Below are 16,220 nucleotides of genomic sequence, written 5' to 3' on the forward strand. Positions count from 1 at the left end.
TTTCAGCTAAAATTGACGGCAGTAGCGAGGCCCCTTAAGAAAATATTTATCAAATATTACAATAAATAAATATGACTCACCTATAAGATTTTGAATGACAATATCACACTGAGAGGTAAAAGATTCTGTCAGCGAATGTCCATTATTTATTTATATATTAACATAATATTTAACGATGCACCTTTACACGATGGCCTGTAAAATATAAACACATAATTAGTATAAACATGAAAATACGGAGCTCTGCATGATACATAAAAAATAAAATAATATACGTATAAATTACTTAACTTATACCTAGACACCTAGTGATTGTAACACAGTAGTCGCGATAACCCAAGCCTCAATAACTCGAAAAAAAATTGGCAACTCGAATTGTGTTTTATTCCCCTAGAAAATGTTTTCCCTATAAATTAGTTAGATATATCAAAAAATGTATATCAAGAAGTGAATTTTTATCCCCATTCAACTTCGAATTATCGCGACTCGGCTGTACATAAAAAGCAAGTAGACGAATACATAAAATGTATGCCAATGCAGTTTTATAAATTTGAATCATCGTCTATAACAGTCTACCATATATTTTATTTGGTTGTTAATTATTCAAAAAGTCCGAAATACTTCCAATTTCTCCCAAAAAAATAATATTATTAAAGTAGCTTGCTCTCTTCCGTCAACTTTCTGAATGTGAAAAAATTGAAGAATTTCTTAATAAAATAGTTATCAAATTTTATAATAAATCAAGATGAATCACCTATAACATTTTGAATGAGATTATACAACTATATTATACAACAATATTTAAAAATTATGAGTTTTTAGGGATCATTAATAATTTCAGGATGTAAACTTGATTTTTGCATGATTATTCTCAGAGACTCAAGCACAAACCGATTGAAAAATTAATGACCTATTCAGATGTATCTTGAAATTTAAAATCAAATTATTATTTTGTGATTTTGAGAAGCTGCTGAAATCAATACTTGTTGCACCTTGACTGAATCAATGTATGATTTTAAAACACTAACAAACAATAAACTCAGGAAGGAGCAACTGGTATTAATTAGAAAAAGTCCATGGAACACATAGCTTATACTTTAGTACATTACACAACATCATAATTAAAATTAACTATAGGTAGTTCTAAAAATACTAAAAAAAAGGTGTGTTTTATTATCTTTAACAGGTAACTTTTTATATATAAATTTCAAAATGTTAAATCACACAGTTAAAACCCCCAGCAAGATCAATTTTATTTTTTTAAATGGTAACAATTTAACATTTTAATGGATTTGGGTGAAGATTTTTTTCTCAAATTGTTGATAGTCAAACAAAATTTGGTTTATTAACTACCTACGGTCCTCTAAAGTTCAGTAGATGCATTAATACTTTTAGTTTAAATAACATGTATTAATAGATAATTTTTTCTTTTAACTAACTTTTTATATATTTAAATTGGTAACCTAATGACAAACTAAAAAAAAAAATTATATTCAATTTTGAGATAAATGACTAGAAAATAATAAGCAAACATAATTTATCACTTTAATTTTAACAAATAATAATAAAAAAAGTATTATGATTATAATCATAATTAATTAATTACACAAAATTTGTTTTGGTATTCAAAAATAAAATATCTTATCTCTGATGGTCAAGATAATATAAACAAAGTTCTTGTCTAAAGGCATGGAGATTAGAGTCAGACCTATAACGACAGTATCATCACTAAATACCATTTGATTAATTCAAATTTATGTTTTTGTCAGAAAATAAAATGTGATATGATAAATGTTAAGTACCTAATTAATAGGACACAAATTTAATTCTAAAATGCTCATAAAAAGGCCTAATCTACCTAATAATCTAACTTGAAAACTTACCTAATTTATAATTTACTATAAACTTAAAAAATTTTATAAACATTTATTATAAAAAAGAAATTGAAATTTGAAAAAATGTATGAAAATTGTATGAATGAATTTATTCAATTGATGTGGTGACGATGACATAGATCGTAGAAACACATCACTCTTAGGGATGTAATTCTAAAACATAAACAAATACATGTTTATAAAAAGAAAATAAAAGTTTCAAATTTGAAGTAGGCATTATCTGATTTATACAGAAGTGTCAAAGATAACGCAAAAAAAAAATGCCCTTTGCATTGAAATCAGAGCCCTAGTGTAATTAATTTATTAAGATAATAGTGATAAATTACAATAACATAAATTATTTTTATGATTGTATGATACAATAAAAATAATAAACTTTATTTGTAGACTATTTTGTATGCTCTTTCATATTTGATATTGTACGAGAAGGGCAATCATTGAATGTGAAAAAGTTAAGCAATTTCTTAATCAAATAGTTATCAAATATTATAAAAAATCAAGATGACTCACCCAGAAAGTTTTGAAAGATATCAAACTGGGATGTAGTGGTGTTTCCGTTTTGTATGTGTATATTTGCATAATATTCAACAATGTACGATGCCCTGGAAAATAATAACACATATTTAGATTAAATATGAATTATGTAAAGCACTGAATACAAAATATGTATACATTTTGCATTACATTCAAACATACTAAGCCATGAACAAATATGTGTTTGCACTAATAAAATTATCGAAAAATGCAAAATAAAAGTTTTGTCTTGATATATTTACATAATATTTAACAATGCACCTCTTTACCATGGCCTGTTAGAATTAACACATAATTGATATTAACATGAAAACAAAAGATTGCTAATGTACAAAAAAAATAAATAAATGAGTACTGAGTATCTAACCGTTTACAAACTAAACTATCCAATAACTATACAAAAACAAAAAAAAATACAAGAAGTTAATAGTCACAATTTAACTGTTATTAATTTTTCAATCATTTAAACTTATAGTCATTTTAATTTGTGAAATATATATAAAGGCATAAAGTTAATGAAGGGATAAACAAAAAATACAATGGAATATAATTTTATACTGCATTTGAATCATCATCAATAACAATATGTTGTCGTATATTTAACATGGTTGTTAATTATTTCAAAAGTTTCTTCACCTCTGATCAATGCAAATTTTAATCCTGAAAAATCTTCTGACACCGAATTTGCTACTTGAGTATAAATGTATTCAATACCCACTTTGCATTTTTTCGAATGACAGTCAATTATACTTATGGAACTGTCATCCGAAAACATGCAAAACATATATGAATAGAAACAAAAGTGGTAATTCTTATTTGGTTATGAGATGGGTGAAAAATTTTCAGACGATCTTGTCTTGAGTCGGTAAAATTCTTTAACATTTGCAGAATGTATGAAGTGAACTATGCATAAATTGTTCTCATAGGTCAAGTCATACAAACCTGCAAAGGTTAATGAGTAAATTACGTATGCAGATGGATATTCAGGTTTAAAAAATTAAATTATTTTGATATTTTGAGAAGCTACAGTAATCAACACTTGGAGCTCTGTTCCTGAAAATGAAGTAATTTTAAAATATTTACAAACAACGATCTCAGGAAGGAACTCCTAGTATTAATTAGAACGTAAGTCCATCGAACACATATTGAGGTGGTGACGGCAAAGCTGTTCGTCGCTACAGTTCTGCCGCAACTTGTGGTAAGTACATTTTAAGTAAAACATTAGGCTTTTTTTTTTTGAAATACCATATCATATAATCGTAATCATTAAAAAAAAACAGCAAACAATGAATTAAATTATAGAAAATAAATACCATCTTTGTAAAAAAGTTGTACACTCACTGAATGTAAAAAATTTAGCAAATTCTTAATAAAATAATTATCAAATTTATAATAAGACAAGACGACTCACCTATTAGGTTAATGGTAAAATAACAGTGGGATGTAAAAGTTGCCGTCAGTGAATGTTTGTTATGTATTTGAATATTTACATAATATATAACAATGTCCCTCGATGTAATGAACGTCTGTTAGGAATGTGTATATTTTTATATTTTTTTACAATGCATTTCTACATGGTAGACTGTAAAATATTAAAACACTATGAGTTAAATTATGGAAATACAGTAAAGCACTAGATGCAAAGTATTTATCAAAATTTTTAAATACTTGTTTATGATATTATAATAAATCAAGATGACTTATCTATAAAGTTTCAGGTAGCAATCACACGACTATGCAAATATTGATGTTGACAAATATCTGTAGATATATTGTAGCTTTACACATGCAAAAGGACGCATCACTAACAGACTGCAAAATATAAAAACATAATTAGTTTGAATTTAATAGTATAAGGTTGTATGATGGACAAAAATTAAACTATCCTGAATCCTTGTGTAATCAATAATTTCAATAAACATATGTTTCCATTGAAGTGATTTTGTCTTGAGTCTGTAGAGATCTTTAAAATTTGCAGATTGTATGACAATGAGGATGTATAAATTATTCTCAGAGGCCAAGTCATACAAATCCGCAAAGGTTGATAAGAAAATTACATATGCAGATGGATCTTTGAGTTTAAAAATCAAATTTTTTTGATTTCAGGAAAGAGCTCCTAGTATTAATTAAAACATAAGTCCATCGAACATATACTGAGGCGGTGACAGCTGTGTTGTCGCTATAGTCCTGCCGCAACTTGTGGTGTGATGTGGATAGCAGGTGCAGTGGCACAACTATGGGGATTAGGGTTAAATAGTTTTGTTACGAGGGCTTTAGCCTACGGAATTTTAACCCTAGTTGCGCCTATGAGCAGGTGACACATAGAAATGTACACACCACATTTGGCTTAAATATAAATACAGTCACTTTGTTATGTAAAGCATTTAAGCATAGATATATAAATATATTGGTGGCAATGGTATGTTAGTCGTAGACGAGTAGACTATAGAGAATATAACAGGAGTCACTGTGGTTTGGTCCGGCGACGGTTACAATTGTCGCGTGCGGATAGTTAAGTTGTTGGTAAGACGGTATACAAACAAAAGCAAGCCGATTGCGACATGTCATTGACGGTAGTTTGATTTAGTTCATACATGTTAACACATGTTCACAAGTTTCTATCAAATCATTTTATTCACAGATAAGTCACCCGTGAACATGTAAACATATATGAATTGAAACATAAATATTTCATAATTGGTGATACATCAACATGATAAAACGAACGCTGTTAGTTAATTATGATAATCCATAATCTTAGATGCACCTCTACACGATGGCCTGTAAAATAAGAACACATAATTATTAGTATAAATATAAAAATAATTAAAAAAATACAACTTTTAAAGCATTGAATTGAAAATATAAAGCAAATTTTCAAATATCCATGTTATTATTATAAATCAAGATGACTTAACTATAACTTTTCAAGTATAAATTACACGATGATGCAAATGTTGAGTTTAACAAATATCCATTCAAATTGTGTAACTTCACATAATCAAAAGGATGCATCGCTAGAAGTTTCACTGCAAAATATAAATACATAACTAGTTCAAATATAATAGTATATGATTGTATGGTAAACAAGAATAATTCTTTACTGAATTCTGATGTAATTGATTATTTCAATGAATATACGCCGCATTTGACTGCTTTACACATGCTCCCAATCTTCAAGAGTTCTAGAAGAACAATAGCACAATATGTATAAGTAAACATGACAAAGTGATTGGAGTTATCTTATGTGTCTATACGTGATTAAAATTATACAAAATGCTACAAACGTTTATAGTTTTAAGAATTTCACATTTTTATTTAAGAAGTGGTCAAAGACAAAAAATACTTGTTGATATTGTTTGTAAACCATATGTAGGTAATACGTACAGATGTTGAATGACAGACTGTAAAATAAAACCACAAAACAAGGTGAATAATAACATACAAATAATACATTTTGAACAAGAACCTTAATGTCTCATAAATTTATGATTCTCTAAGATTTGTATATGTTGATTGTTCTGTTACAAAAGACAGTACACAATATTAAAATTAAAAATGGAGGATATTTCCAGTATTTGCTTTTAGTTACATTTGTATCATCAGATATATAGGGATATAATGTTAAATCAAGACGACTTACTGGTTCTGTGATAGCTTAAATCTCATGGGCATGTAAAAACTTTTCATTAAAATTTCGCAATACAATTGAATACATATTGGAAATATTGATACTAGTATCTTTTATAAAAATATGTTAATGTAGGTATCATTAATATTTATAGATATTAAATTTGTTCCAAGTATTCATAAATTTTACATTGAACATATAATACATTCTATACACTTAAATTTGGTGTTCTGCCAGACTTTCAGCTGGGTTCTAATTTTTGAGTTGCGATCATTAATGTTTATCGAAAATATATTTGTTCACACTTTTAATATTTCCAAATTATGAACAATATATACTTTCTACAAAGATTAATTTTGTGTTTAATGCTTATAAACTAAAATATCTATAACTATTAAACATACAAATTCAAATATCAGGTATAATAAATCAAGATGATACCCATAAAGTTTTTGGAAGACATCACAGAATTATATACAATAATAATTAAAAATGATGACCTTATACCCCAATATATAAGTTTAAACAATATTAATATGAGCAACATCATATCAGACATTATATAAATATATATAGCTAACCTTATGAGATACTATAATCTAAATATGATGATATATACATTTTGAACATTACAAAAAATTATGTGAGTCTGCATGATGCACAAAATAAATGAATAAATGAGAACTCAGTAGATATCTAACCGTTTACAAACTAAAACCTGTTAAAATTAACACATAATTGATATAAACATGAAAGCAAAAGATTGCTAATGTACAAAAAAAATAAATAAATGAGTAGTGAGTATCTAACCGTTTACTAACTAAACTATCCAATAACTATACAAAAACAAAAAAAAATACAAGAATAGTTAAATAGTCACAATTTAACTGTTATTAATTTTTCAATCATTTAAACTTATAGTCATTTTAATTTGTGAAATATATATAAAGGCATAAAGTTAATGAAGGGATAAACAAAAAATACAATGGAATATAATTTTATACTGCATTTGAATCATCATCAATAACAATATGTTGTCGTATATTTAACACGGTTGTTAATTATTTAAAAAGTTTCATCACCTCTGATCAATGTTAATGAGTAAATTACGTATGCAGATAGATATTCAGGTTTAAAAAATTAAATTATTTTGATATTTTGAGAAGCTACAGTAATCAACACTTGGAGCTCCATTCCTAACAAAAACTGTGACTAAGGATTTTTAATATTTTTCAAATATCATTGTAACAATTTAGTAGGAGCCTTGTATTAAAATGTCAAGCTTTTTTTACCTAGAAAATAAAGTTTTATAGATATCCATAGAAAAAAATACTAATAAAATTGGAAACTGAAAATGTTCTTGAAAGCAGTTCAAAACAAATCAAAATATTTTGAAAATTTTATGGTGTATAGAAAATGCAAATATAAACAACCAGTATTTTAGAGTAACACCAAATTTCTTAAAAACAGATTTTATGTCAAAATTCCCGTTTTTTTTTAATTTGTCTTTTGTTTTTCTCGGCGCCTTTGAAAACTACTGAAAAATTTTTACTTTTGACCCCCCAAAAAACTAGATTCTTTTTCCTATCAAAGCATTTTAACTGTCCTGTAAGGTGATGACAGACACAAAGATATAAAATAAAATAAAAAAAAAAAAAACAGACATCATTGTAAAATCACTACAGTCATCGTTCCACTCAGAATCTAAACTGGAGACTACACGTGTAGGCGTCTGTATAAAATAGTTATCAAATATTATAATAAATCAAAATAACTCACCTATTAGGGTTTGGATGACATCACACTTGAATTAAATGTTGTTGTAAGCAAATAATGTCCATTATGTATGTGTATCTTTACTCAATTTTCAACGATGCGCCTCCACACGGTGTCCTGTAAAATATGAACACCTAGTTAGTTAAATATAATAGTGTAAGATCGTATGTTTAAGAGGACGTGTCACGGAAAAAAATCACTCGAATAATTCCTTTAAAAACATGTTTGCGCGTTCCAATAACATGGGTTACTGAGTGGTTTTATCATAAAAACACCTATGAACAAAAATTGAGATTTTTATCTGGTTCCGTAAGAAGCCCGACTTTTGAAATTTTCATTTCTAAGTCCTAAAAATAACTTTTGAAAAATTATAAAGTGTATTAAGAGGACGCCACACCACTCGTAATTCGGTTGTAAAAACTGTTTCGCGCGGGACAACTTTTCTCGCATTATAATTTTAATAGAATAAACAAAATTTTACTACATATAGAGGACAATTTTATCTATGTCGTAGCGTTTTTATTATTTGGATAACATAAATACGTTTAAAGTTATAGGTTTGAGAACATTTGACTTTTTTGTATTTTTCAAATGATTGTTAAAAATTATTGGGTAGTGCTATCAAAAAAAAAACGACGCTACGACACAGATAATTTTCTTCTTAGTAAGGATTTACAATTTTGGTAATTCTAATGTTAATATTGAGGGAGTAATGTTGTCCCGCGCAAAACAATTTTTAGCATATGGAATTATTGTAAAATAATTTTTCTAATTATTATCGAATTATTCCCTGGTGGCGTAAAACGACAAAACGCGGCTTCCCCCACTCCATTCAAGCACTCGCGTTTTTCGTCATCGGCCGGCACCGGGCAGCCGCGCGACAAATTGTGACAAAAATAAACATTTCCGATAATCAGAAGTCGATAGACATACTATTATTATCTTGAATAATGAATATAGACCATATCTAAACTTATTTATAAGCTACACTTGATTATGTCGTCGACCGTCGTAGTCACCATATGACAGAATACGCTGTGGAATTACTATATTATATTACGATACCTATTATAATTTAGCAATATCAGAAAGGCCTTTATATTAATTACTCATTATATAAATTGTATTTAATTTTTATGCTGTTGTATCTAACCATATTTTTTTTCGTGCCAAAATTGTATTAACCATTGTTAACATAATGTCACCAAAAAAAATTCGCGTCATCCAAAAGAAAGGAGCCCGATCGGGTAAGACTTCTTTAAAAAAAAAAATGAAAAAAGTTCGTAATGGGGTTCGTAAGGATGTGCAGTAAGTACTTTTAAATATAAGCTTCAAAATAAAAATACATTATTTCATGTCCTATTTTGTGACTTTTTGTAAGTAAAATATTATGTTATTTTGTAGAACATAATATGTTAAATTATAACTATACAGGTATATATAATAGTTTTATTATTTTATGAATATTACTTGATTTATATGCATATGTTCATATATTTTATATTGATGTGAGTCTCGTATAAATTTGCAAAAATATTTACGATTTACATTTTTTTACCGTTCAAAAAATTGAGTGATCACTTTATTTGTATACTTCTATATTTTTATCGAGATTTTAGAATTATAATACAAATCAATATTTTATAAAATTATATTGATTGATAATATGTTTTTAATTTGTAACATTTTATTAATTATTTTTATTTAAACACATAATAGAAAACTATAATTATTAATTATTATTTTTAATAAAGGGATTAAATACTAATGCTTTATTTTATATTTGTCTTGCCTTCTTTACATAATTTTGTAAAAAAAAAATAAATAGGTACACTATAAATTTAATTTTAATAAAAATTTACTAATTTTACCGTATTTTACCTAACAAATTACCAAAAAATTTTTTTACGTAAAATACTTATCACTTATATTTTATAATACAAAATAAAATAATATATTATATAAGGTATTATTATTACTTAATTTTTTCCTATTTATATCAACAATGTAGGTATCTGCTATTTAATTGTAATAAAATATTTTAGATTCTGAGTGAAACGATGAATGTATTGATTTTACAATGATGTGTGTTTTTTTTTTTATTTTTTTATTTATTTTTTATTTTTTTTTTATTTTTTTTTTTTTGTGTCTGTCATCACGTTTTAGGACAGTAAAAGTGCTTGGATTTTCGACTTCAGTAGCTTTTCTGATAGGAAAGTGAATCTAGTTGGTACTTTGGGGGGTCAAAAGTAAAAATTTTCCAATAGTTTTCACAAGCGCCGGGAAAAACAACATAAAAATTAAGGAAAAACGGAAATTTTTACGCAAAATCGGTTTTTGACAAATTCGAATTTGGTTTTTGGTGTAACTTTAAAACAAATGACTGTAGGAACATGAAATTTTTACTGGCTATTTATATATGCCTTTTCTATACACGATAACATTTTCAAAATATTTTGATTTATTTTGAACTGTTTAGGGACATTTTCATTTTCCATTTTTTTTTAGATTTTTTTCTAGAAATATCAATAAAATTTTATTCGTTGGTCAAAAAAGCTTGAAAATTTAATAGAAGGCTCCTAGTAAATTGTTCCGAAGGCAGATGAAAAATATTAAAAATCGTTAGTCACAGTTTTTTTTTTATAAGCATTTAAAGTTCAAAAATTGACAAAATATGGAAAAATCACGAAAATTAGCAAATTATTTTGAAAGAATTCGTAAAAATTTTCTTTTTAAATCTAAGATTTAAAAATGTAATACAAGATTCCTTATAAGATTATCTACCTTTATCAAAAAAAAAATTTCTATAAGAAAGTATAGGTACTATTATAGGTCAATTTTTTTTTACCGATTTCTAATACCATAGATACGTATGTAATATGTTTTAAACCTAGACTGACATACCGTCTCCACTCAGAATCGTTTTTCTTATACAATGATATTATATCATTGAATTCAAATTTAAAATCATCCATTATACAGTGACCTACTTGTAACCTACTGTACATGCAGAAGAGCGACATCCACTTACCCACCTTTTTTACAGTGTATTACCACTTTTACCTAATGATTAAAAATTAAATTATATTTTTGTATTGCATATATTTGCTATAATATACATCTTATACTTTTTGTTTATAAAAATTTAAATAAAATTAATAATTAATTATTACTGCAAAATTAAAATCAAGTACCTACCTATTTATGTTTGTATTCAATTTTTGAATTACTTGACTGGGTGTAATAGTGTACCTAAATAATTAGTTATTACGAGTAAATAATAATTTATGCAAAGTTAAAAAAAATATACAAAAAATGGTATTCAAAAGTGACTATATATGTTATGAAATAATTTTTCAACATTTTTTTTTGATTTTATATTTATTTAGAAATGAAGATTTAATTAATGAATTAAATAATGTAATTCCGTCTTCTAATGCAGAAAATATGATTTTGAATTATAACTCAACAATTGTTTACAATAAGTATGCATATTTGTATTTTCTTTAGATTATATTTTAATCTATCAATTTTTTTTTAATGCAGTGTTTTAGTACACGATTTAAATCTTGATGAAACGTCTGTATCGTCTGTAGTGAATACATTATCATCGGATATAAAGTAAATATTAAAACCAAGTTAAATTATGAATATATTGAATAACTTTGTTATTTTATGAAGTAATTTAGATGCAACATTGATTTTTCCTGAATATAAGGCCTCATGTTCTCGATTAGAGTGAGCAAAGATTTAATACTATTTTTCTTATAAGTACTATAAGTATTTACAAATAAATTAATATGGGCATAATAATAGTGTATAATATAATTAACAATTATTGTAGAGACAACAATATTTCTGACCATAACCTAAGTGTTATGTATACTGCATCTGAAGATAGTTTATCATCGGAAAATACTACAACTGCCGAGTAAGTGTGTACAAAAAAACTAGTGTTATGCAATTTAATTTAATTTTAATTTTTTACTAGAACTTATAATATACTGTAAAACATTTATTCAACTATGTTATTTTTTGTTTTTTTTTTTTTGAATTCACAGACCTTTAACAGGCCGAAGAATTATTGATATTTTTCACTTTATCAATCAAATCCAAAAGGTACACAGTGGTGGGTTCGGTTGTTCATTTATTGACATGGAGTATCAGAAAGAAACATTTGTAGGATTTCAGTCGATTTTAACATTCAAATGTAAAGTGTGTAACATCAAAAGTAAACTTTATACAGAAAATCCTAAAACAGTACAAGTCCCAATTAATAAAGCAACTGTTCACGGCTGTCAAGCAATCGGTATTGGTCACACACAGCTGTCTGAATTGTTTTCATTTCTTGAAATCCCATCGTTATCGATTAGTGGTTATACGAAAGTACAAGAAAACGTAGCTGATATTGTGCATGCAACAGCATGGGATGAAATAAAAAAAGCTGGTGAGGAAGAAAAAAAAATGGCGTTGGAGTGTGGTGATATAGACGTAGATGGCACACCAGTCATCACAGTTGTTGCAGATGGGCAGTGGTCTAAACGCAGCTATCGGACAAAATACGACGCCTTATCCGGAGCAGTAAGTAGGCTAGAGTTTGCATATTTTTTATTAATCATTAAAACATAACTTATTGATATATAAATTTGTTTTAAAGAAATACAGTCATACTGCATATGTAATTAAAACTGTAGTTTTGTTTGTATGTTTAATTTTTTTTTACCTTTAGTACATATTTTGGTAATATATCTAATATAGTATATATAGTTTGGTAATAATGATAATTAAACCAAATCTTATTTATTTCATTTAGGCTACGATAATTGGTTTTAAATCTAAAAAAGTGCTTTTCGTTGGAATACGCAATAAATATTGTTGTATTTGCCAAAAATCGAAAAATAGTAAAAAAGTCGCACCTGATCATCAATGCTTCCTCAATTGGAAAAAGTCCTCAACAAGTATGGAGGCCGATGGCGTGGTTGAAGGATTTATGAAAAGCGAGGAAATGCATGGATTAAAGTATAATTGTTTAATAGGTAAAAAAATTAAAAAAAAATACTTGGTAAAATAAAAAAATTGTGGCATTTAAAAACGTAATAGGTGATGGGGACAGCAGTGTGACTAAACGCTTAAATGAAATTCAGCCGTACGGTCCCAATTTTCACATAAGAAAAATTGAGTGCCGAAATCATTTGATGCGAAACTATGCCACCAAACTTACAGTGATTGCTAGAAACACAAAATACCCACTTCGTGTTCGAAAATATATTCTATCGAATATTTTACGATTTAGAGGTGATATCACAAAAGCAGTTATACATTGGAGAAATATAATTGGAGTAACGAAATTAGAAAAGATAAAAGGTATTTTGTGGAAAATATTTTACAATTTATTATAAATTGAATGATTTTTAATTTGTAGGTATTCAAAGAGATGTTGCTAACGCCCCATACCATCGACTTGGTCAGCATCTAAAGTGTGATTCTTATTTTTGTAATGGATCGAAAAATAATGATTTAAACTTAGTGCCAGAGGCTGAAAGCTCTGGAATGATGAATGAAATAAAAAACTATGTATCAAGACTTGTTTTAAATTCCGAAAGTTTGTTAGAAAATAAAAATAACAACATGTGCGAACAATTTAATTCTTTAATAAACAAACACATAGCCGGTAAAAGATTAAATTTTTCGAGTAAAAGAAGCTATAATACTAGGGTAGAAGCAGCCGTAGTTTCATTTAACTCTAAACAGTATCTAAGAAAAATACACAAAAAGATCTCCAACTGTAGTCCAGGTGTGTTGTAGTAAAAAGTTTTAAAATTTTGAAAAAGGTATCTACATTAAAAATAATTATTTTGTTTTATAGGAAAATTTGGGAAAAGATTCATAAAAAATTATGAACGAATAAGAACCAACACATTAAAAAGAAGACAGTTATTCCCAGAAGCTAGAAAAACTAAAATTATTTGTACTGACGGTCCAGATGCTGACTATGGTTTGGCAGAGCCGCTAACAAACCAATATTCACCACAAGATTTTGAAAAAAAAAAAAAAGAATTCCTTACATCCTTAGAGAATGCAGATATTAAAAAAATTGAAGATGATACTAGAAATCAAAGTGAAAGTGAGAAGTGGTACTATGAACGCAAAAAACGAATTACTGCCTCTAGATTCGGACAAGTTTGTAAAATGCGTTCTAGTACCAGTTGTAAAAACACCGTGTACAATATACTTTATGCTGGAAATGTCCAATCTAAATATTTACAATACGGCAGAGATACGGAGCCTATCGCTCGTAAAAAAGCAGAATGTATAATTGGCGAAAAAATACAAATTTGTGGTTTGATAGTGGATCCTGATGAGCCATACTTAGCAGCAAGTCCAGGTAAAATATTTGAATATTAGGTATTATATTATATTATTTATGTTTTATAATTTAATTTACGTATACAATTTAAAATATATCGGGTCTAATATTATATAGATGGCTTGATTGGTAAAACGGCAATTATTGAAATTAAATGTCCATATATTGCAAAAGACACTTCAAGTGCAATAGATGCTATTAACAAAAAATTAGTAAGTCATGTTGTTTACATATTATTATAATCATTGCGTATACTTTAAGCCTGTAGTTTTACAATTTCATTTTTTTAAACTTTATAGTTGCCATATTGTAACATAGTAGATAATTGTACAAAACTTAAAAAAGATAATATTTATTATTATCAAGTAATGGGCCAGTTGCATATTACCCGCAGAAAATTATGCTATTTTGTAATATATACCAGTAATTGGATTACGGTAGAAAAAATTTATTATGAACCAGAATTTTGGACTTCTAATATGGCAGAAAAATTAAAAATGTAATTTATTATCTGACCTAACTTAATAATATTTTAAGTAAGTACATTTTTAATTTGTTTATAATTTTAGGTTTTATATGGATTGTATGCTACCTGAAATAATTCAACCACTTTATCCAATAAGAATGTTGAAGTCCGATATCAAAGAGCCTGAGCGTATTATTAAAATTATGACCACAACTAATAATAATTTTAAAAAAATGTGACCTTTATTCTCATCAGTTATTCTATAATATTTTTAATAAATGTGAAACGTGTTTTTAAAAATATATTACCATTTCAGATTTTATTTAGAATGTTTACTGCCAGAAATTGTCGATCCACTATATGGAAAACGATTTTTGAAAAGTGATATTAGAGAGCCTGACCAGTGACCACATTAAACACCAAATTAATAAAAAATAAAAATATACCTATATTAGTTTCATGTATGATATAATAGTGTTAACATTATAATTGACAAATGATTACCAATAGGCAATACTGTATTTTTTATTTAATTTAATTTGAATATTTAATAACTCAATAGCATATATAGTACCAACGGTAATCGTATCTTTGTAGAGAAAGGTAGAATCTTAAAAATAATAATAGATAGCTTTGATACGGGCTACTGTATCATCTTTAAGAAGTACCCAAAAACTGTAATTTAAAACGTATACCTACCTATGTAGTAGCAGTATAACGTAAAATCATATATTCAATAATTAAATTACTAAAAACTAATACCTATTTAGATATTTAGGTAGGTAATATTAGTTTAGGATACTGTTATAAAGTAGATATTATTTACTGTATTGTTTATATTTTGTATGGAGTAAGCATCTAATAATGCAATAATTATAAGCTGAGTCGCCGAGAAGGTATGCGCGAATATTACGGCGGAAACGCGTCATAATATAAGGTGTTTACATTTTATATTTACGCGATCAGACACAGTCGAAGGTTGAGGAAATAATAAACATCGCTCCCGAATGAGCACAATCGTCCGCCGGTCGCCGACAACGAGTATTGGGCGTGGCTTAAACGCCGCGTGCTTGCGCATCGTGAAAACACTTAACAGCGCGTTCTCTCGGCCGTTCTATTCGTTTCGCTTTAGGTGTAGCGTCCTCTTAAGTGTATTATTAATCATGATATATCTCACGATGTTTTAATGATATCAAAAATCGGGCATCTCACGGAACCAGATAAAAATCTGGTTAGGCTTTTTTACAATAAAACCACTCGGTTACCCAATATTCTTGGAACGCGCAAAGTATGTTTCATAAGAAAACCGCAGAAAATTACGCTCGTCAAGCGCTGCGCCCGTAAGCAGTGGCAGCGTTCGATACCAGGTGTTCATACCACCAACCCGCGCGCGATAACGGCAGTACCACACAATGGTCAAAACGGGTTTTCTGTCGCCGCCGAGCGCCCGTACATGGTTTATAAATAAGCCGATAAGAAAATGATTATTACATTTGTGACAAATATACTATTTAATTTGGTTCGATTATATATTTTGTATTCGTATCCGAA

The 16,220-nt window shown here is 27.6% G+C and overlaps 1 protein-coding gene across 2 annotated transcripts; it reads left to right on the plus strand.

Moving 5' to 3' along the window:
* The first annotated feature begins 8,221 nt into the window (after positions 1–8,221).
* On the plus strand, positions 8,222–15,811 carry LOC132941530 (uncharacterized). 2 transcript variants are annotated; one of them, XM_061009627.1, is made up of 11 exons: positions 8,222–9,144; positions 11,226–11,321; positions 11,383–11,457; positions 11,518–12,417; positions 12,650–12,872; positions 12,937–13,200; positions 13,259–13,630; positions 13,703–14,221; positions 14,321–14,415; positions 14,503–14,702; positions 14,773–15,811. In XM_061009627.1, exons 4-11 carry the CDS (start codon positions 11,992–11,994, stop codon positions 14,906–14,908), a joined length of 2,235 nt encoding a protein of 744 aa, XP_060865610.1. In that variant the 5' UTR covers positions 8,222–9,144; positions 11,226–11,321; positions 11,383–11,457; positions 11,518–11,991; the 3' UTR covers positions 14,909–15,811. The 2 variants fall into 2 exon arrangements, with proteins under 2 accessions (XP_060865610.1, XP_060865609.1); XM_061009626.1 differs by having other exon boundaries at positions 11,383–12,417.
* The last annotated feature ends 409 nt before the right edge of the window (positions 15,812–16,220 follow it).

This window comes from Metopolophium dirhodum, chromosome 3, assembly GCF_019925205.1.
Source record: "Metopolophium dirhodum isolate CAU chromosome 3, ASM1992520v1, whole genome shotgun sequence".
Lineage (NCBI taxonomy): Eukaryota > Metazoa > Arthropoda > Insecta > Hemiptera > Aphididae > Metopolophium > Metopolophium dirhodum.